Source organism: Glycine max, chromosome 3, assembly GCF_000004515.6.
Source record: "Glycine max cultivar Williams 82 chromosome 3, Glycine_max_v4.0, whole genome shotgun sequence".
Taxonomy (NCBI): domain Eukaryota; kingdom Viridiplantae; phylum Streptophyta; class Magnoliopsida; order Fabales; family Fabaceae; genus Glycine; species Glycine max.
Genome location: NC_016090.4, coordinates 39,510,209 through 39,532,213, shown reverse-complemented (window position 1 = coordinate 39,532,213; position 22,005 = coordinate 39,510,209). Strand labels below are relative to the sequence as shown.

Below are 22,005 nucleotides of genomic sequence, written 5' to 3'. Positions count from 1 at the left end.
ACAAAGCCTACTCATTCCTTCTTTCATATATCTAAACTCTTTTTTTTTTCTATAGTTTATATTTTTCCTTTTACAAATTACAATACATAGTTTTTTTTTTAATTATGAAATTAACTTATTTACACAGTTCGGTCATTCCTTCTTCCATATATATCTAAAGTTTCTTTTTTTTTTTCGGATCTTGTCGCATAGCATGACACTTTTTTTTATTGATAAATTAACTTATTTCACAAAGCTTAACCATTCCTTTTTAAACATATATACAATCTTGCATCATTGAACATTTTTTTAATTATTAAATTAACTAATTAAACAAAGCTCAGCCATTCTTTTTTCCATATATCTAAACATAAATATTTAATGTTACTCTTCAAAAGTGACATTCAACGTTAAATACACGAGACCACATGCTTTATGAAGACATCAATATTGTGAAAATGGAATGGTATCTTGGGACTTGTATATATAGACCACCATAGTGAGGCAAGTGTGTGACAAATCAACGAAAGGGGTAGCTTTTCCAGCAGTGTTAAAGTTGGCTTTGAATTCTAAATTGACATTTGATGAAAGTATGAAACAAAGATGTAGAAGAAATGTCCAATATTATATCACTTCCTCTAACCAAAAAATTTATTCTAAACCATTTGGCTCACTTCAGTGGTAGTAAAGAATGCTACTGCATGAAGGATGCCAAGCATGGATCTATGCGGTAAGGGAGACCACTTCTTGCTCCAAGAGCTCTGCACTTGGAAGCTGCCTGCATTAGAGCATCAAAATGAATGCATAAGCCTCTTGCACCAAAGTTAACTAATCCTCGGCATACACTATCCTCTTCTATTATTTATTACTTGAGTGCAAGACTACTTACCACAGTAGCAGCAAAGCACAGCATTTTCTCTGGCTCGAAGTTGGCACAGATAGCTGAAAGCAATCAAAGGCAGCGTATATTTCACTAGTTAAACATGCTGCTGGTAAAAGTAAAACATCTTTGAAAACCAAATAATTAGATGTTGGGGAGGAGGTGATGGATAATTTGAAGAACAGCAATTGGCAAAAGAAAAAAACAGTAAAACCCAAATGCAACCACAATGACTGGCACGGTATTGAGTAATATCATAAAGCAGAACAACTTATCCTATTTTTATATAAAAAATGGAAACTAATTAAGGTTACACCACTATGACCAAAGGGGGACAATCCATCTATTGCCAAACCAACCTTTTAGAGCCAGAAAATCTTAATGATGACCAACAAGTTATTATCATAAAGTAAATGAATCAGTAAGAATGATGACTACGAAGTTTATGTGAGTCCCTTTGAAGGCCACAAGGAAAAGATGTAGAACAAATGTGGTAAATTACCATAGAGAACGGCTCCAATAAATGCATCTCCAGCACCAGTTGTATCAATAAGCTCTGATGGTGGTATGTTCTTGGCTGTTCCAATGTATAACCTGCTGCAAACTGTTCCTATACCTTCTGCATGCAATTTTGTCACTGGCTGGAAGAGAAAAGGATATAAATGAAAAGTCTACCAAAAGCAAATAAGCATGTAATGTTTAAGTTACAATCCCTTCTATAATTTCAAAGATGCTAGTGATCCACAATATCATAACTAATACACAGAAAAAGTTTTTGCTCTACGTACACTCGTTCCTCAGTTTAGGTAACAGACTATTTGGCTTAGAAAAATAATTTTTATAATTAAGTGAAACAGTTATAATTGTAACTGATTGGACTATTACATCAAAGACCCTAACAGGGAAAAACAAATGCTAGTTTGTTAAAGGATTGCCTTAAGCTTGTATATGATGTTTTCATTTTTCAAAAATGATTTCCTTAGCTGTTCAAAAATTTCAGAGTACATGTCAATTTATGGCAAATGAATGCAGGACTGCTAAAGAGACCATGCAAAGGTTTAGTGCCATCACTTGAATGTCTTCCCAATTTTGCCAGATCATCTAGCCTCTGCATCTTAAGTCTTAACCAAGAAAGACTTGGATTTTCTTTTTTAGTGTCAAAAATAAATAAATGATGAGGTATATAGGTTACTATAGGAATATTTCATTAAGAAGAAAAAAAAAAGGCCTGTTCATGCCAAAGGGCCTGAGACACCAACGTGAACCTCATTATCGTCAAAAGAAAGCATAGCACACGTATGTAAATTTGCTTCAGTAGTTCACTTCAGTAATGCCACAGCAGAGAATAAGTGTTTAGGGATTCATTGTGAATACCGATGATATGCAGGTTGGGATGTGTGTGCTTCCATTCTTTCTCATCTCCAGAGATTCCAGTAATTTGTCAACAACCACTTCTTCAGCGGAAGGATCCTCTGTCAATAAAAGCATAATAAGTTAGAAACTGTTTAAATGAAAAGCAACTACAACATACAATGTAAACAACTATTTCTTTCCAATGCTAGCATACAATTAACTCCCCCACCCCACAAAATTAAAAGCGAAATAAAAATTGGAAGAAATAGGAACATGTACCATTAACACATCTCTCAAGCATTATGCAACCATCTTTTCCCAAAGTTGCAATCACAAATTTGATGTTGGGCAACCTTAAAAGCATACAAACAAGTGCTTTAGAAACTGTTGATGCCTCTGTCCATGCCTGTCAGAAGAGATAGGTATATCTCATGCATACAGTGATGCTTAAAGGAAAACATACAATTAAAGAAAACACAGCTCATGCAAGAACATATATACAGGTATAAACAATTCAATTTCAGAAGGCCACTTAAATGAGAGTGAGTCTTTTCTTCTGATGCTCAAATTGAGTTAATATTTTTCACAGCAAAAAACACATTTACTGATAGACGGGTATAATAAAAAGGCAGTCTGTTAAAATCAATTCATTTCTGAATATCAAAAACAAGGTTTGTGGAGACTTCTATATTACGCATTGTTACAATATATCACTCCAGAGAAAACAATGTACATGCCTGTGGAAACCGTGCAGCACACACGACATAATCAGCTAATTTTATGAGATCATCCAACCCTTCTCTCAGCCTTTCTGCATCTATTAAGATAGGTATATTCTTCTTAACTGCCTGTACCGGAAAATATGAGATTTTGTTTTACTTCCCATAAGATGATGCTCTCTTCTCTCATTCTCAACCTTTTTTACCAGAAGAAGATAATAAAGTGAAAGACACTAAGTGGATTAAAGAATACAATACAATTAGAAGACAAAACATGAATATCAGGAGGTTCTAGATAAACAACAAAAGGTAAAATCAGTTTATGAAAGTAATAAGTTATAAAAGTAATAACCTCATGTGCAACAACTAGAGCAGTTTCATGCAATCTCCCATCCAAATAAACAATTCTTGCTCCGTTCAATGCAGTTAGCAAATTTGACTCTGGAAGATCATCTGGCTTCATTGGAGGAAATCCCGGGGTATGTATACAAGTACGGGACTTACTTAAAAATTAGAATAAAGATTAGTCAAGTTACAAATATAATTTGCAACAGCCTCATTAACAGAAAATGCTTGAAGATCTAACTATTATGAATCATGATAAAACACTGTTGTTTTATTCTTACTAAAAATGCTTTATTTTTCCTTCTCATGCATGCACTGATTGCTGGGTGAAACAACACAATCTCAGGTATCTAAAGTTGATATGAAATAGAAAAAGGAGAAAAAGAATTGAGAAATATTAGAAAAAATTTGCAACCTCAATTCATTTCATTTTTCTTTAAATTATGCTGCAGTATGCCCTATTTTATGTTCAACTTTGAGGAGGCAACAGTGACAAGAATCTCAATGCTTATTGTATTTTTGTAGGGAAATACCCAAGTCCCACATCGGCTGCCTCACTCTTTGGAGTGCAGCTTATATATCTATTGGGCAACTTCACTTAATGCCAATTGGTTTTAAGATGAAATCTAACAATTTTATTACAATTTCATTTTGGAAGGGGGAGCTATACAAATAAAAAGAAGAATAAGTCAATGATCATTACGTTTGGCTGTCCACAATGATATATGTAAATGGTGAAGTGCCTTCCTTAGAGACCTGTAAATAATAGCAAGCACAATAAATAAATATAATAATAACAGCAGCAATAACACTATTATATGCATGAAAATTATATAAAAACAAACACAAATAGGGAAAAATTAAAATTTGAACATCGAATTATACATTGTCATATACTAAGGCTTTTTAACTTTTAGCTGCAAGCTTAAATCATACCACGGCTTGTCTAAAAATTCAAGAACGCACATAGACATAGTAGTCAATTCCAGATAGTAGCACAGTGCAGTAAGCTCTAAAAAAAGGCTATATTGGTGTAGCAGATCACAGAGGAAACCAGATTCATACAGTCAGCACATTATAACCATTGGATGAAAGTCAGACGGCTCATATCTAGATGCATGTTTTAAGTCCAATTTAAGAGCTAAAATATGAGCCATCCGATCTTTATCCCACGATTCTGAGATGCTGACTGTGTGAATCCATGAAGAAAATGACTGCAAGGAGGAATCAATCACAGAGTGGCTGCTATAGCAAATACAATGCAAATAAATTCAAATACACACCCGAAATATGCTAGAACCATACTCTTTTCAATACATTCTTTACTATTGAGTGAGCAAATGGTCAAAAGTCAAAAAAGTTGTCACAGGTGAAGACATGTTCAACAAATCAACATCTACACTCAAAAAGTCACATGTCAAAGTCAAACAGTCAAAGACACAATCATATTATAAGGCACCATAGAAAAAAAGAAAAAGGGAAGATTGAAAGTGCGAGAAAATTACAGCCATAAAGGATGTATCTACCCCATCAACCTCTAGCTCATGTAATATTTCCCTGCCTTGAGTGTCATCTGCAACCTTATGGAAATAAAAAAAACATAATACAAGAATGGAGAGAAAAAAAAAAACATGCACACAGTGTAAGTGTGATAGATAAAGAAAAACCTTGGAGATGATTCTTGGTTTGAGGCCTAAGCGTGCGGTGCAGGTTAACGCATTACCTGCATTGCCACCTCCTTGAATCTAAACAAACAATGCACATTATCAAGTTTCAACTCCAAACAAAGAAAGAAATATTCTTTCCCTCCCTATTTATAAGACAGGGCAACAAATTTTTTTGTTTCTTATTATAAAATTCTATTTCATGTACATTAATTATTTTTTTTATTAAAATACCCTAAATTATCTTTCTCTCTCCTATGGAAATGGAAGAAGATAAATAGATTTTCATTAAAGTTAAGAATAAACTTGAAAATATATTATAATTATAAAAATTTAATGTTAATAATTAAATTAACTAACTTCTTTATTAATAAACATAAATTAATCGACTATGGATGAGGGACGGAGAGAGTAAGTTTTATGATTATCATGATTCATGACAAGATGCGATGACAGATAATACCTTGAAGGAAGTGCTTCTGATTTTGTCATCTGGCTTGGGATAAGTTGCAACGGTAGCTAAGAAATCCACACCCGCCGCCCCACACCCCACCTGCACACAGACACAGTTACAAACAAAGATTCCATTTTCAGCTTGAAAAATGAAAAGGGTAGGCGCAGAGTAGAGAGAGCCGAGAGGACTCACAACAATGGTGTTTTCAGGAAGGGAATCACAGTCACGGGACATGGTTTTTTTTTGGAGGTACTATTAATTAGTTGGCTTCCAACTCAATCTGAAACCCAGAAAGCTAGATCGGTTGACCAATGCCATCTTCATTTCAGTTAATAATAATTTGCCCATCATTATTACCTTGTTTTTTTATTTTTATTAAATTAAAAACAAATTTTAAGATGTACTGTACTATACTTGTCGCATTTAATGAATTTCGATCAAACTTGTATATTGCCCATTCTTTAATTAATGTCTTTGTTTATAGAGGAGTGGAATTAATGTCTTTAAAACATTAATTATTTAGAAAGATTTAAACAATAAAGATATGATGAAATTTATCATCAAAGAATCATTTGGTGTTAAATTATTTAACTATTGATAAGAATTAAATATAGGTATAAGAGAATTTATAATAATTTATACATTCAGTTCAACCGATTTAATTACACTTTCTTGATTGAGATTATCTAATTTAAGAAAAGAAATGTTTTTTAAAAAATATATTTTCAATATTTCTTGTACAAATCTAAAAAAACAAATTAAAAATAGGGTGGCAATTTTATATAATTAAAAAGCATAAACAGTAAATGAAAATACATGTAAACCAACTTTAGGAGGCAAATTGAGAGTAATTTTACAAACTATTTTTTCATATAGGTCTGTTTTGAAAGATGTTACTAACGTAGCATACAAAATTTAAATAACATAATAAAATTTAAATATATTTAAATAATAACTTACAATATCTACCACTAAAACTAATTTAGCATACAAAACTAATAACTTATAATATCTAAAACTAAAACTAACATATAAAACTAATAACTTACAATAACTAAAACTAACGTAATATATAAAATTAAAACTAAACCTAATCTACTATATAAAACTAAGAACTAAAACTAAGGTATACAAAACTAATAACTTATAATACCTAAAACTATTCCACTATATAAAACCTTTATAATATTTAAAACAACTAATTTAATTATCAGGACACGAACAACTAAATAAATAAAATACAAAAAATATTAAATAACTTACCAACTTTTGAGAAAACTGAAAATAGAAGAACATGAGGGCCAAAGGTTCTCGAAAGCTTCTCGCCATCACCACAAACAAAGGAAAGAGATGAATGTGTGCTTACTTTCGTTGGGGAGGGGGGGGGGGGGGGTTTAGAATTCACGAAGCACAGATCGCCAGCAGCAGTGGCAATACCCACGAAGCACAAGTCGCCAGTTGCAATGACGATTCCCATGATTGAGAGGAATTTGGGGGTGTTATGATGTGCGGGTTAGAAAGTGAAGAAGAAACTGATTTTAGGCCGTTGTGATGTGAGTGAGAGAGGAGTTGAAAAGAAATTGACTTGAGAATTTTGTAATGTGAGTGCGAAAGGAGTGAAGAAGAGACTGAGTTGGGAGCCTTATGATGTGCAATGAAATATCAGGGATAGGGATGTTCTGTAATTCAATTCGGTTATTCATAAAAAAACTATTCGAACCAAATTTATAAAATATATGTAGATTGGTTTAATTCAATTTTTATTTAAAATAAAATCTGAATTAAAATAAATTAATATTTTTTGATTTGATTTAATTTGATTTTTTGTGATTTTTATTAAATATTATTTCATTAAAATTTATATACTTTTTTCATCTTTTAAATTAAATTATATTAAAAATATTTTTAATAAAAATTTATGAAACTTATTAATATATTAAACCTTTTATAATAAAAATTTATCAAATTTTCATTTATTCTAAATCAAACATATCTTAAAAAATTATCTTAAAAAGAAAATGATATACACTATATAAGTTTCACATACATAAAATTACAAAACACTAAGAAACATAAAAACACAAACTGTAATCCGAATCAAACTTTCGTTTAAGAAAAAAATCATCCGAATAAATTTAAAAAGAATCAATTTGATTTGATTTTTAATTTTTTTTAACAATTATATTGGATGGATAAATAAAATAAAGTAAAATGAAGACTCATTAAAAATAAGTTAAACTTTACTAGTAAAATTAGTAGATGTTTGTAAATCTTTTATGGTAACAAAAGATCCCTTAAAAAAGTTAAGAAACTAAATTAGAGTTTTGCATTGAAGATTCTATAAAAACATTGACTTTAAATTGAACAGGCAAAAGGGATAGAGATTGCTGAGAACACATTTTCTATAAATAGTCTTTCTAATCCTTTAAAATCTATTAAAAGTTACAAAATTAATAAATTTCAACCACAAAAAGATTGTGTTCAAAAAAGTGAGAAAATGTATTCTTAATATTTTTCTTAGACCACCACCAGCCGACAAAAAAAAAATCAATCACGTTTAATTGCAACTGAATGTGCACTTCCCTCTCTTTACAGCTTCTAATAGTAATATCTGTCTCATGAAGTTAACATTAATCTTGTAAGATTGAATACATGAGGCAATGCATGGCAATGATAAATTACTAAATTACATTTTTTTTTTTCCCATTATATACCTGTTTCTTATACTAGAACTGCAAATACAACTGCTGGTAAAAATGGACACTAGAGGAATGGTCATAAAGTTCATTTTGGCTAGTCCTTGCTGATAGAAATGGAAATGGAATGACGCCACGAGATACAATTCAAGGCATTTACAATACTGTTTAAGTTACACTTCCTCCTTGTATAATGAATCAATATTTCAAAATTTGTCAACGTCCTGTATCTCTCCAACCATAACATAAAAACTGCAGAAATTTGAGATGCCTAAGCTAAATCAGTCACTCAATCATTAGTTCTGATCCCTTTAGAAACTGTACATTTCAAAAACAGTAGAAAACCCCCCAAACCTGTTAAACCCAGTTGCCATCATTCCAATTACGCTTGGAAGAAGGTCCTCCATGCTCACTCCGACTTCCTGTAAATCTATGCAAGGACAGCTTGTTTCGGACTGTTCTTAAGGGACCTGATCTATTCCCATGCTTAACCGGTAAAGATATTTCATCGCCAATCAAGCTTGAAGTTGAAAACGGTCTGTTCTCCATTTCTTCAAGTGGACCAGAACTGTATTCCATAGTGATGAAGGAAGATGCTTGCCCATAAGTTAATCGAGGGGTTAGCCCTCCCGCATTCCACCAACTGCTATCTGAAGGGGCAAGGTCACCTCTAAAATCAGACTCCTGAGCAGAGGAATCCTTCTGACTACAATAATCTCCACAAGTTTCATCTGTATCATTGTATATTAACTTGAGAGCCTGCACAACTTCACCCATAAAAGGTCTCTGTGTAACCTCCGGGTGAACGCACATTGAAGCGATAGCAGCAACCTTTGCCATGTCATCAAAGTTGTAACTTCCAGCCAAAGATGGATCCACCAACTGTTCTACACCTTCTCTACTCGTCAACATTGGCCGTGCCCAAGTTACAAGATTCTCCTGTCCCTGAGGTTGAGACATATCCACTGGCTTTCTGCCTGTGAGAAGTTCAAGCAGCACAACACCATAACTATAAACATCACTTTTGACAAGTAAATGGCCTGTCATCGCATATTCTGGGGCAACATACCTGCAAAATTAAAGATCAGAGAAAAGGCATCAAATTAAAAACCTGGAATTTGTAATGCATGAAAAACAGAATGCACCTCCCATAGTCCCACCATTTCTTAGACGAATGAATTACAACTCATAAAGCTAAATTATTTAGTAGAGAGGAGATAAATCTCAAAATGGTTGACAAGTAGTAAATACAATTTAACTATTAGAATCTTTCACAGATTAACTAAACTAAGTATATGTAAGTTAAATAAAGAAAGTCAAGAATTGAAATACTATCCAAAACTTTAATAGAGTATATGGGAGTCATTGAAGAACTTTACAATTTGGCACTAGAAATGTTTTAAGACTGTACTTAATCAAAATGCTGTAGACAAAGTCAGTTTATACACTTACCCAAAAGTGCCCATCACCCGTGTTGAAATATGATTACTTCCTTCAGTTGCTTCTCTTGCCAAGCCAAAATCAGAAACTTTGGGAGTAAAGTCATCTTCTAGTAACACATTGCTAGCTTTAAAGTCTCTGTGAATAACTCGGGGATTGGAATCCTCGTGAAGATAGGCCAATCCTCTTGCAGCTCCTAGTGCAATTTTCATCCTTGCTTCCCAATCTAGCATTCCCTTTATCTTGTCATCACCTGTAATATCATTAACAAACATTTAAATAATTTAAAAGACAGCAAAGAAACACAAATTGTACATGGACTGCACGTCTTGAGCTGATGAAAATATGTTACCATGCAGATGGGACTCAACACTGCCATTGCGAACAAGCTCATACACCAAGCAACGCCTGCGCCCTTCAATGCATATACCAATCAGTTTCACTAGGTTACGGTGATGCAAACGGCTTAGCATTTCAACCTCTGCAATAAATTCACGGTCTCCATTCTGATGATTATCTCTTGTTAGCAGCTTAACTGCAACTTCAGCCCCATCTTCCAATGTCCCACTATAAACACGTCCAAATCCTCCTTCACCTAGTACTCTCTTTGAACTAAACTTATCTGTTGCTTTCTCAAGCTCAGAAAGTGAAAATGTTTTAACAGAGAGCAGGGAAGTAGCCATTGTGGACATAAGTGACATTGATGTTGAGCTTGTAATACTACTTGACAACATAGACCCCAAGCCTGCAGTCCAAGCATAGATCCATTTATATTTACTTCAAGAAAACAATAAAATTACTATAAAAAATACACAAGGACAAGTAAATACAAGACTTCCACCTCATAAATGCAAGTTTACATACTAACAAAAGAGGAATTCGTAAACATAAAATAAAAATGTTTCCATTGCTACACTACTAAATTTGAGCTGCAGGTGTATATAAAACAATAACCACCAAAGGAAGAGGGCATCTCATTAATAGAATTGATCCTGAAGATGACATTAATAGTACGTATTTGGTATAACAAGTCTAATTCACAGCTGTCCATTTTTCATATAAAAAATTAAAACACCCCCACACACAAAAACTAACACATGTGAGTCAAGAAAACCTAATTGAAGTGTGGTACAAAAGTAACATCAATGAGTAATGACAATAGAAAAATCTTCAAAGTCAAACAGATCAACACACTGCAAACTCATAATGTATAAACCTCATGTAAATTCACTTTGCCAAAATAGAGCTTAACAAATATAATTGTCTTCACATAACAATAGCATAGAAACTAAAAGAAAGAAACTACAAAGGGAGCCACAATCAACCTGAGGAAAATTATTTTTAGTTAGTAGACAATAAATGTTTATTAATCAAACAAAAAATGCTGCCAATTTAAACATAAAAAAATGTCAAAAGAACTTCAAAACTATACCTGATCTCTTGTTTAGAGATGATGTGAACGCAGGGCCAACAGCACTTGATGGTCTCCTAGTCTTCCTCCATTTCAAAATAATCGAAAATGCTCCCACCAAAACCAGCAAGAGTACAAAGGAAGATAAAGCAATGATGATTATGGTCCTGAGATTCATTTTCTGGTTCTTGCTGACAAAGTTGGCACTGACTGGCAGAATACCATCAACACTTTGACTAGGACCGCTCCCAGTTAAAGATCCATATGGTGGCGATGATGGCATTCCTGATACAAACAGCTTTAGTCTCAAATAGTAATGAATAACGATACTGTTAAAGTAAAATGTTACAAGGAGAAACTCAGAAACACAACTACCTGGATAAGTAATGTACACAACAGCATAATCGCCAAAAAGGCTCCTATTTAGAGGGACTTTCTTGTGCCAAAACCTCTCATATGTAAGAGATGCAGTTGTATTGTCAAATTTCTCTCCCAGCGGAACCAAGTTAATATCAACAATAGTTCTTCCCTGATTCTGACTGTCAGCAGTGGCACCCATTATCTTCACCTGACTCTGCTCTAAATAAGTGCCCAACGCAATTTCATTCTCTAACTCAGTCATTACCGGAAAAACAGCATAAGGAGCTATATCCAGTGTAAGTCTGATTTTCATGGGAAATACACAACCACAAGGTGAACCAAAGGGAGTTGATGTGAGCGGATCAGTACAGATTTGGTCACAAGCTGCCAGAAATTTCAGTATTGAGTATACAGTATGAGACACTAACTGGGAGGGTCAAAAACGCAAATGTTAAGTTCAGAAATCCAATCAATGAGCAAAATGTTTTATTTAACAGAAATCATTAATTTGAGTTTGTTTGAAAAATGAATATTTAGGCCTATTAATTAAATCATTAAGCCATTCCATAACTTTGAGAACTAGGGCATAGTATTCACATTGCATGTGCTGCTGAGCATCCAAAAGCAAATATAGCATAAAATCATTTTTACCATTAATATGGAGTGAGCAATCATTATCAGACAGTTTGAAAGAACATCAAGAAGCAAATATTGTTTAAAATAGATAAAAAATTCCTCACATAAAATGTGTTTAATCTAAGGAAGAAAACTGATTCATTATGAATTTTCTTCCAAATATTATTTTTTAGACATCATTTCTATTTATATTGTCTTACCATGATTAACAACACAAATTACACTAAAAGACTAAGAAGGCAACATAATTATAAAACTTAGATTACTAAACCAGGTGACATTGTTGATCATCTTACTTCCAAATAGAGAGTTCAGAAAAACATATAAAGATAAAAATATATAATAACTAGAAAAGGGAAAGACCAATAGTTGTTGAGATATTATAACTTTGGTTGCGTTTGGCCGAGCTTTTTTTTTATTTTTCTCTTCTCTTCTTTCCTGCTTTTTAAGGAGAAGAGGGGGGGGGGGGGGGACGGGACATCACCTTATAACTATCTCTTCCCTCAAAAAGTGTAGGAAGAAAGATTGTCTATTCCAAAAAATTACCTTGATCTTTTGAAGGTGGTGGAGCTGCTACATAAGGTCTCGTGCTGTGATGGTGACGGTGATGATAATGATGTCTTGGTCTTGGAGTTACATGAGGACCTAAAATAAGAAAAGATTAGCCCTCTTATATGCAAAGCTAATTTTAAGTTTAACAGCGAGCTATTGAAATATATAATAATATAATATACCATGATAAGATGGAGATGGCACAGGTGCAGAAGATGGTCCAGAAGAAGGTTTAACAAACCACATTTTAGGTCGTTCTGATGAAGCAAATGACACACTCAAAGAAATCGACTTCACTGCATGCAAAGAACCTATTATGTCATACATAACAGTAGCATCCACAGAGAGGATCTCAAAAGGAATCTCTTGCAAAAAAAAAAAATATCAACAGATAATCTTTTTCATTTAATAGCAACGAGTGTGATAGTAAGTTTGAAGCATGTTTTCCAGGAAAGTAATCAGTTTGTGGATTTTCTAGCTAAATGAGGTGCTTGACATGATCAGTCTCGGACAATCTGGCAGGGTATTAGAGAATCAAGTAAAATATGTTTCTTGATTATTCAATTCAATGCTTGGTTTAGTAGCTGAGGCAGAGAACATAGAGAAGAGAGACAGCATGTGAAAATATCAGTATACAGATCAAATTGTCATAGTTCTGCTTTAACGGAAAGGAGTCATTAGATTAAAATACTAAATAAATTCTGTACCTAAGGCAATCCAACGGTAGAACATATATATTCAGAAACCAAATATTAAAAAAATTGAATATTCAATATAATGCTGGATCAAAGAATTAGGTTTGGCAAGTGAAGACTGGGTTTTGTCCAACGCGACATTAAGGGCAAACAATGATATGCCACATGTACTGGCTAGCAGAGAACTACTTAGTGAAAGAAAAAAAACATTAGAGAGGCTGTTCTAGACACGATTAAAATTATAAATAATTTAGCAAATATTGACAACCAATCAACTAAAATTCAAACAACACAGCACAAATAATAATAAATAAAAAAGTATAACATTGAAGAACCCAGTTGCTACCAAGCTACAGAACTAGCACTAGCAGACATGTACATACCCAGTCTCAGACTCTGACCTTGAACCTGGCAAGTAACTGCTACATATTAATTACGAGTCAGGGATTCACGTGTAGCATACACTTCCCAGAGAAAGCGTTAACATCTAGTTCATATATATTCCAGCAACGAGGAAGAAGAAAAAAAAAAGCTACAGTACTACGGAACTGGCGCTAAAGAACCAAATAATACAAACTCGTACGTTACGTTGTTCTTCCCGTTCTTCCATTATTCCACATTTACTTCAAATTTCATTACCACCACACAAATTAGCACAAAGATAAGCAGAAAATCAAAACAGCGAAACAATACTAAAGTGAAACACTGAAACTGTGAAAGTACCTTGGCAGGAGAAAAGCAAGTTGAGAAGAGCAAGGAGGAAGACGACCGACACCGGCATTCTCTCTCGCCGCACGCGACACCGGCGAAGAGCATCGTCAGGAGAGAGAAGAGGCTTGAAGGAGTGACCGGCAGGTGGCGAAATTCCGGCAGAGCAGCCGCCGGCGGTCATGGTGGAGACGGCAGCAGGCCGAGCCGGTGGAGAAAGAACGCATAGCTCAAAAGCGCGAAGCAGAAGAAGGAATCACGAAACCCTAGGAGAGAGAGAAGACAATGCAGGAGGCTCGGTTGCTGGATCCATGAAATGCGGTGGAAGATCTACACAACGCAACCGGCGTGCATGGGAAAAGCTAGAGAGAGAAAGTTAGAGCGAGAAAGCGAGAGAGATCTCGAGAGAGAAAGAGAGAGGTTTTGAAACGTAAGAGACGAGTGTGTTGTGCGTGGAGAAGGGGAAGAGGGGAAGAAGGAAGAGGGGAGTTGAGAGACTTTAATGCTGGTGGGAGTGTTGTTGACAGTGATACAGTGAGTGTGTCTGCGCGTGTGAATTGTCATGATGCATTCAGTTTTTTTTTTTTTTTTTTGCGCTACGTTGATATTTTTTTTTTTTAGATTACATGTATTTTATATCCTAGCCAATCATGTTCAAGTTGAATGATATGATTCTGACAAAAAAAATTCCTTCAAATATTTAACATTATTATATATTCAAAATCAAAATCTTTAATTAATTTGTTTATTTCTTTTGTTGTTAGGTTGATCATTCTTCAACGGTGGGAGCGTGAGCTGAAAGGGTTTAACGAAACGACACTGACCAAGCCGTTTCGTTCCGTTCTCTTTCTCAAACGTTGACATCGGGGGAACATTGTTTCGTGGTGGGGCTATCCCCTGTCAATATATTGTTTTATTTATTTTAAAGAAATGAAATTTGGTGGAGATCATAAAATGTTGTCTTATTAACTTTGTGATGGTAAAGCAAAAACAAATTTAAATCCTTCAAAGAATGCCCTACTCGTCTTAATCTATTCTACTATTTGAGAATTGATGAAAGAAAAAAGTTTGAATAGGTCTTAGTAGGTCTTCTTTGTTTTTTTTCTCGTTTGATTTGATTTGGTGCGGAACGCCTTGCATGTGTTTTCTGTTTTTTTTATAAATAAATAAAAATATTGTCCACACGTGTATTCTTTGTGAATCCACCAAAGCAATCCTTGAATCTCAAAATCCAAAACTTATTGTAATTTATGAGGATTTTTTTTTGCCTTTTATTATATTTTGGTGTTTGAGCTACATTAGGTTGCTAGTCATTAAGACTTCATTACTTGTTTTCTTTGCACAAAATTATAAATATCTTTGGTGGAACATATTTTTGTTTAAATAAGATAAAACTATTATTTGCTTGTGAATATTGTCATTTTCAATTCTATCAAAATTTGATATTTAGATGATTATTGAAAGATAAAAATCTAAATCATAAATGGTAAAAATAGAAGACAAAGTAATTAATTGTAGAAATCGAAGACCAAAGTCATATTAAAGATCAAATTCATCAACGGTGAAAATTAAAAATAGAGTTATCAATGATAGATATCAAAGATGAGAGTCATCAAGATAGAGATTAAAAACAAAATTATCAATAATAGAGACTGAAGACCAAAGTCATTAATTGTGAAAATTGAAGACAAAACTATCAATGGTGGAGATCGAAAATCAAAGTCATCAAAGGTGAAAATTGAAGATAAAAATATTAATGGTAAAGATCAAAGAATAAAGTCATTGATGGTGAAAATTTAGTAGGAATTTGTACCAAGTAAGAGTAGTTATGTTTTGTACTCTATAAATGTAGAATTTTTTATTATAATAAGGGTTGGAACTTGTAAGCACCCTCATATCCTAAATCTATACAACACTCACGCATTAACATGTTAGTGCAATATTTTCAACCATTTATTTTTTCTTGATAGAGTGTACCGTTTCGATTACTTATTCTTTTAATATCTCATTATCTTCTTATCACACCTTTCTTTTTCCCATGTTCCTTTCTTATTTCTACAACTTCTTATTTTTTTTAATGTACATTATTAATTTATTCCATTATAATTGTAATCATTATTTTAAATCAAACTGAATATTAAGAATTTAACATATTGAGACAATAGTAAATAATCTATCAAGAGTACATATACTTTAAATGAAAAATTGTTTTCTTCCTCAAAATTTTATGAAATTATGTTTGTTCATGAAAAGATATACAAAATTTGTTATATAACAGTTATGGATGGGATTTAGTACAAACATCACTTGTTAATTGTTATTGAATTGCTAAAAATTCATTATCAAAGTCGGAGGGAACAAAAAATGTTTCTAAAGAAAAAACAATAAATAGAAATTGTTTTCGATAAATATAAATTGAAAATGCTTCTTGAAACTGAAATGCTTTCCCCCTCAATAGTCAAAACTTAAGAGGAAAGAAATGTGATTAAAAAAACAAAGGAGACTGTATTAACTTTTTAATGAAAATAAATACCAAATGATAAATGTAAAGTTGACTTTTGAAACAGCAATAATAAGTTTACGACAAGACCGGCCGGGTGTTATTATAATCACGAATATTTTCCCTTTCTAAGATCAACTTTAGCAATGTATTTATTTAATGTTTCTGATCTCGAATTTAGAACAATGTTGTAACCGTTACTTTTACAAGTAATTGAAATTTTAAGTTTCATATATATCTCTTTACGACAGCGAAAGAAAGAAAAAAATAGTATGACAATTAAACATGTTATAAAGATTATGAATCATCTTATCGTGTGTATGAAAAATATTTATGATATTTATACTTTGAGGATTAGTTTCATAATTTTTAATTGTGAAAATATTTTGCTTCTAGCAAAAGAATTATACAATATTATACTGTTGATTTACAAATCAATACAACGGCTAATTTTTTAAAAGATTACGAATGACTTGACATTATTACAGGTATGACAATAAAATAAAAATAAGGGATAATCCTTTTTTGATGTGGGAATTTATCTTCTAGAATTTATTTTCACTCACAACCAGTTTATGATGCAGTATCCAGAGTCATTTGAAGAAAAGGTTTAAAGATTGTGATTTATGAAGAAGAAGAAAATTATACACATCAACTATCAGAGAAGCACTTGACAATGCTTATGTTGCTTAACTTGCTTATTTATTTTGATTTACAGTTTATTATAATTTGAATGATTACCCGTCAAAAGTACATATTAGGTTTGTTATGAACCAATTGCTTACATGGATTTCTCACTTGATGGATCCGAAGAATTTAATTCACAACTTGAAAGGATAGTCAAAAGAGTAAGTCATCCCTGTGGAATTCTGAGTTTTATAAATATTTTTATTAATATTCACGTACTAAACTTTTATATTTTCCTTAGACTTTCACATAGAATGCATATGAATTCAAAGTTTTCCTATTGATTTTATCATTACAGATTTTAACTCCTCTACAAGTTCTAATGTCTTGATCTATTGACTATGTATTGAATCATATAATTCTATTTCAATAATCAATTTATTCAAACAATTCATTTGATGTTAGAAACATAAACTTAACTAGCAAATAAACTATTAAATTTTAGCTCAATATTTTTGAACGATTTAATTTAAGATTATTTTTTTAGGGTTTGGTTTCATTCCCATAAATCATTTCAAGCAAGCAGTTTTTATAATCTATAGTAACACTAAAATGTAAGAATAACTACTAGATTTAATAACAATAATAATTTAGATTACAACAACTAACGTATATCACATGCATGACGCCAATTATTATGTTTCATAATAAAAAAAATATATTTAATTATTTAATTTTTTTTATCAATAATTGAACAATATTAGATTAATAACATTCACATATTTTACTTTTTTACTTAATTAATTGAGTTAGATTTAATAGTCCATTAATTAGATCACAGAACTTAAATGTTAACATAACTTATCTTTTGTGCAATAACATTGTAAAATATATTTTTTTTTACAATTATGAGAAAGGTTAAAAAAATGTGTGGTAAGATGAATAATATAGTAGAAAAAAAACACTGTTAAATATTGCAAGTATAATATAACTCAAGTGTTATCTGTCACTCCAAATTTAATATACCAAAAAATTAATTAATTAATTACTACATTTAATTTTAAATATAAGATTTTTAAAAAAATTGTTTGTTTTTATAAGATTATTTTGAAGTTATTTTTTTATTAATTATTTTTTACCTAAATATCCTTAATTACTTTGCAATAAATATTAAGTATTAAAAAATGAATACATTATCTCTCTCGTATAACAATTGAATAAAAAAACTAATACATATTAATTGATTAGGTGAAAAGATTACGAGTCTCAACATTTTTAAAATTAATTTTGGTAAAATAATATAATTTGTTAACAAATTTAATACAATTAAATATATTAACTAACTTTCTTAAAGATGTGAATAAATTTAAAAAAATTATATCTAAGAACGAAAGTAATAATTATCAATAAGATTAATCTAATGGATAAGAAATAACAATAAATTTGTAGCTCACAAGATATTTTGATGGTTGAAACAAAAAATTTGATGATGTTTAATTTATAAATACCTCTCTAACAGTAGCTCTGCGTCGTGTTTGGAATCGGAATCTGGTGTTTCGTACAAGTCCAATGAGGTTAAGTTGCTTGAATCACTTATTTCGAATGGGAATTGGGATGAAAGCATTGGTTATCTCAATTCGATAAAGAATGTGTTGGGTGAAACCAGGGAATCTACTCTGTTTCTTGTATTCAAACAGTGTGTTATGGAGTATTTGAATTGCGGCGAGGATGCGTTAGCTTTAGGGGTGTTGAGGAAGCAGGTTTCTGCCTTGGATGTGGACAAGTGCAAAGTTCACAGCTTGGCTAAGTGCTTGCTTTCGTTTAATAAGGATAGGGAGTTAGGTGCAGTTGATGGTGGTGATGTTGTTGTTGTTGTACATGACTTGCTAAAGAAGTTGTTAGAGGATTTGGAGAAGTTGTTTCCTCCTCCGGTTTCGGTGCCTGAAGGAAGGTTGGAGCATTTGGTAGAAAGTACTGTTATGTCTTGGGTTGATTCATGTATGTATCATAGTTCGTCGAATACAATTTCCCTTTATGAGGAATGAGGATCATCACTGCAGCAGGGATCAGATTCCTACTTCAACGACTCAGGTGAGTTGTCACAGTATTGAATTTCATGTTTAGATCATGTCATATTCAATAGTGTTCATCAATGACTGTTGTAATATTTATGCCCAGTAGAAACTATATTAGCTAGTCATGAGAGTTTTTTGATATATCAAGGATTGGTATGATATGAGACTGTTTTCCTGATCATTTGATCCCTAATTTATGTCAAGAGATTGACTATGGGGACAACTTTTGTGTGGCAAAAAGAAGATGAATCAAATTTGGAATTATGGACATAAATCCCAAATTAATCTTTTCTAACATGTGATATTACATGCTTTAGATATTAATTATTAAATAACATTTTTTTTCTTTTCATCACTGCAGATATTGACTGGACATAAAAATGAAGTTTGGTTTGTTCAATTTTCTAATAATGGGGAGTACCTGGTCTCTTCATCCAATGATTGCACAGCCATCATATGGAAGGTATTATGCTGTTGTCATTGTAAGAAGTTTTAGCTTTAGATTATTCATCCAATATTAATGGCTTCTTTCTTAAATGTCAATTTGTGTTTAAGCTCCCAATATATATGAGAAAAAAATCTTATAGCTATAACTACTCTATTTGAGATCTCTGACCAATATACATTTCCTATACTATCTGGCAAATTACTATATTTTATGCCTGGTTCTATATCCAAAATACCAGACACCTATTATAAGATCAGAGCAAACAATATCTGTATTCCGTCACTGGTGTCCTATCTGATATCCATGGATATATGGATGGATACTCAAAATATCCACCCAAATTACCATCGAGAGAACCTATTGAGTTTAGACTGATGGGTTTATCTTTTGAAGTAGGGTTCCATGTCAGTTTTGGTTTTACTAGTTACTAGATAGAAATGATCAATGCTTGTAGGTCACTAGATGAGCCGACTTCAATAGCCAACCCACAGAAATGCTATCTCATAAGTGCCTGATTGGTTACCTTCCAAATGAAGTTTGGAACACTTTCTGAGGCTGAAATTCCAAATAAAAAAAATATCAAGGAAACAAAGTTTGAAGCATAATACTAAGTACTAACAGTCTCTAAGTCAACTGTTATAAATCTGTTGTCTTTCTCTTTAGCTGTCTAAGGGATATTATGGTATTCAATGTGTTGGAGATAAAGTATAAAGTACTTGTTGGGGGCAGATGGTAATTTTCTGATGCTGATAAAGACTGAAAATAAGCTTGTGAGTTGTGATATGAAAGAGAAGGAAGTTTCTTCATTCTATTTTTTTTTTCTGTTAGGAGGCAGAGGGAGTACTAATTAACATATTAAATTATGCAAGTGGGGTCATTCTGCCCTCTAAGTTTTCCGGTTTCCACTTCATTCAAGACACTTCACTATAAATACAGTTGACCCATGGATCATAAAAGTAGGATGTAAAACACACAATGTTCATCCTCTTGGCCCTGAATAATTAGGTCATAGCTTCATGGCTATAAAGAATCTAGGTTTATCTCACTAAAAGGAAAGCAAATTGCCTAGCAATGACAGGTTCATTGACATTAGAGCTGTGTAATTTCTTGTTAAAATATTAACATTCTTTTGGCCCTGAATTATGAGGTCATAGCTTCATGGGTATACAGTATCTAATTGTCGGTAAATCTATCAATAAATGTTGGAAGTGTGGCCCAGCAGCTCAAAAAAAAAAAAATCAACACTGCTCTCACCATTTCAAACATTTATAATGTTATGAAATACTTCTGCCAGGTGCTGGAGGATGGGAAATTGACATTGAAACACACACTTTGTGGTCACCAACATGCTGTATCTTTTGTAGCATGGAGTCCTGATGACACCAAGTTGCTTACATGTGGGAACACAGAAGTTTTGAAGCCGTGGGATGTTGAAACAGGTACATGCAAGCACACATTTGGGAATCAAGGTTTTGTTGTCAGCTCTTGTGCCTGGTTTCCCAACTCAAAACAGTTTGGGTGTGGCAGCTCTGACCCTGAAAAGGGTGTTTGCATGTGGGATTGTGATGGAAACGTGATAAAATCATGGATAGGAATGAGGATGCCCAAGGTCGTCGATCTTGCTGTTACTCCAGATGGTGAGTATCTTATCAGCATATTCATGGATAAAGAAATTCGGATTCTGCACATGGGAACCAGTGCCGAGCAAGTCATTTCAGAGGAGCACCCAATCACGTCCCTTTCAGTTTCAGGAGATAGCAAGTTCTTCATTGTCAATCTAAACAGCCAAGAGATTCATATGTGGGATGTTGCTGGGAAATGGGATAAGCCATTGAGGTTTATGGGCCACAAGCAACACAAATATGTGATAAGGTCATGCTTTGGTGGATTGAATAACACGTTTATCGCCAGTGGTTGTGAGAATTCACAGGTAGTCCCCTTTTCTTTGTGTCCTTATATAGACATTCCTTATAGCCTACTCACCTGTTTTACAAGGCATTGTTATTGTTAGTAAACGTCTTACTACTAGTTAAATCACCTCCAAATTTTGTTTAATACAGGTGTACATTTGGAACTGCAGGAACTCTAGGCCTATAGAAGTTCTATCTGGGCACTCCATCACTGTGAACTGTGTGAGCTGGAACCCCAAAATACCTCAAATGTTGGCATCTGCAAGTGATGATTATACAATTCGTGTATGGGGACCCAGCTTACAAAAAAAAGAAGGCTAATTTGATTAGATTAGGCATGTTGCATATTAAAATTTCAAGCTTAGTGTAGCGTATACACGTTTTATATTATATTCTTTTCCCCCCACTCAAAGTCTGTTCAGGTCACAGCATGAGTTTGTAAAGTCCTAGTTTTACCCATGCAAGAATTTTGGGCTACATTTCACATCTGTACATCTCCTTTCCTCAATTTGTTATTGCACTCACATTCTGTGCAGAAACTAATGGGTTGTTG

The 22,005-nt window shown here is 32.9% G+C and overlaps 2 protein-coding genes and 1 pseudogene across 9 annotated transcripts; 1 reads left to right on the top strand and 2 right to left on the bottom strand.

Annotated features, from left to right (window-relative positions):
* Positions 1–344: 344 nt before the first annotated feature.
* LOC100794767 (putative ribokinase/pfkB superfamily) lies at positions 345–5,735 on the bottom strand. Of its 6 annotated transcripts, none has more exons than NM_001362178.1 (12): positions 5,587–5,716; positions 5,404–5,493; positions 4,944–5,021; positions 4,782–4,856; positions 3,980–4,032; positions 3,284–3,434; positions 2,950–3,060; positions 2,492–2,618; positions 2,234–2,331; positions 1,362–1,500; positions 869–921; positions 345–757 (listed from the first exon to the last, which is right to left on the bottom strand). In NM_001362178.1, the coding sequence occupies exons 1-12, from the start codon at positions 5,626–5,628 to the stop codon at positions 674–676; spliced, it is 1,101 nt and encodes a 366-aa protein (NP_001349107.1). In that variant the 5' UTR covers positions 5,629–5,716; the 3' UTR covers positions 345–673. The 6 variants fall into 6 exon arrangements, with proteins under 6 accessions (NP_001349107.1, NP_001241000.1, XP_006576233.1 ...); XM_006576170.4 differs by having other exon boundaries at positions 430–757; positions 4,803–4,856; positions 5,587–5,735; NM_001254071.2 differs by lacking the exon at positions 2,950–3,060.
* A 2,196-nt stretch (positions 5,736–7,931) lies between these two features.
* Positions 7,932–14,489, bottom strand: LOC100792309 (receptor-like serine/threonine-protein kinase ALE2). 3 transcript variants are annotated; one of them, XM_006576910.4, is made up of 8 exons: positions 13,908–14,489; positions 12,672–12,785; positions 12,484–12,582; positions 11,317–11,685; positions 10,963–11,226; positions 9,883–10,275; positions 9,543–9,783; positions 7,932–9,159 (listed from the first exon to the last, which is right to left on the bottom strand). In XM_006576910.4, exons 1-8 carry the CDS (start codon positions 14,074–14,076, stop codon positions 8,448–8,450), a joined length of 2,361 nt encoding a protein of 786 aa, XP_006576973.1. In that variant the 5' UTR covers positions 14,077–14,489; the 3' UTR covers positions 7,932–8,447. The 3 variants fall into 3 exon arrangements, with proteins under 3 accessions (XP_006576973.1, XP_014629329.1, XP_014629328.1); XM_014773843.2 differs by having other exon boundaries at positions 12,672–12,800; positions 13,908–14,435; XM_014773842.2 differs by having other exon boundaries at positions 10,963–11,685; positions 12,672–12,800; positions 13,908–14,486.
* A 4,032-nt stretch (positions 14,490–18,521) lies between these two features.
* LOC100791785 (WD repeat-containing protein WDS homolog) lies at positions 18,522–21,991 on the top strand (annotated as a pseudogene).
* Positions 21,992–22,005: the final 14 nt, after the last annotated feature.

Coding starts and splice junctions, on each gene's coding strand:
- LOC100794767 (XM_041013802.1), bottom strand. CDS start 5,628: ATGTCCCGTGACTGTGATTCCCTTCCTGAAAACACCATTGTT. Junction 3,435..3,979: donor ATCATTGTGGACAGCCAAAC/GTAATGATCATT, acceptor CTAATTTTTAAG/TAAGTCCCGTACTTGTATAC. Junction 2,332..2,491: donor GCTTGAGAGATGTGTTAATG/GTACATGTTCCT, acceptor TTTTATTGACAG/AGGATCCTTCCGCTGAAGAA.
- LOC100792309 (XM_014773842.2), bottom strand. CDS start 14,076: ATGACCGCCGGCGGCTGCTCTGCCGGAATTTCGCCACCTGCCGGTCAC. Junction 12,801..13,907: donor CTTGCTTTTCTCCTGCCAAG/GTACTTTCACAG, acceptor ATGACATAATAG/GTTCTTTGCATGCAGTGAAG. Junction 9,784..9,882: donor TGTTGAGTCCCATCTGCATG/GTAACATATTTT, acceptor ATGATATTACAG/GTGATGACAAGATAAAGGGA.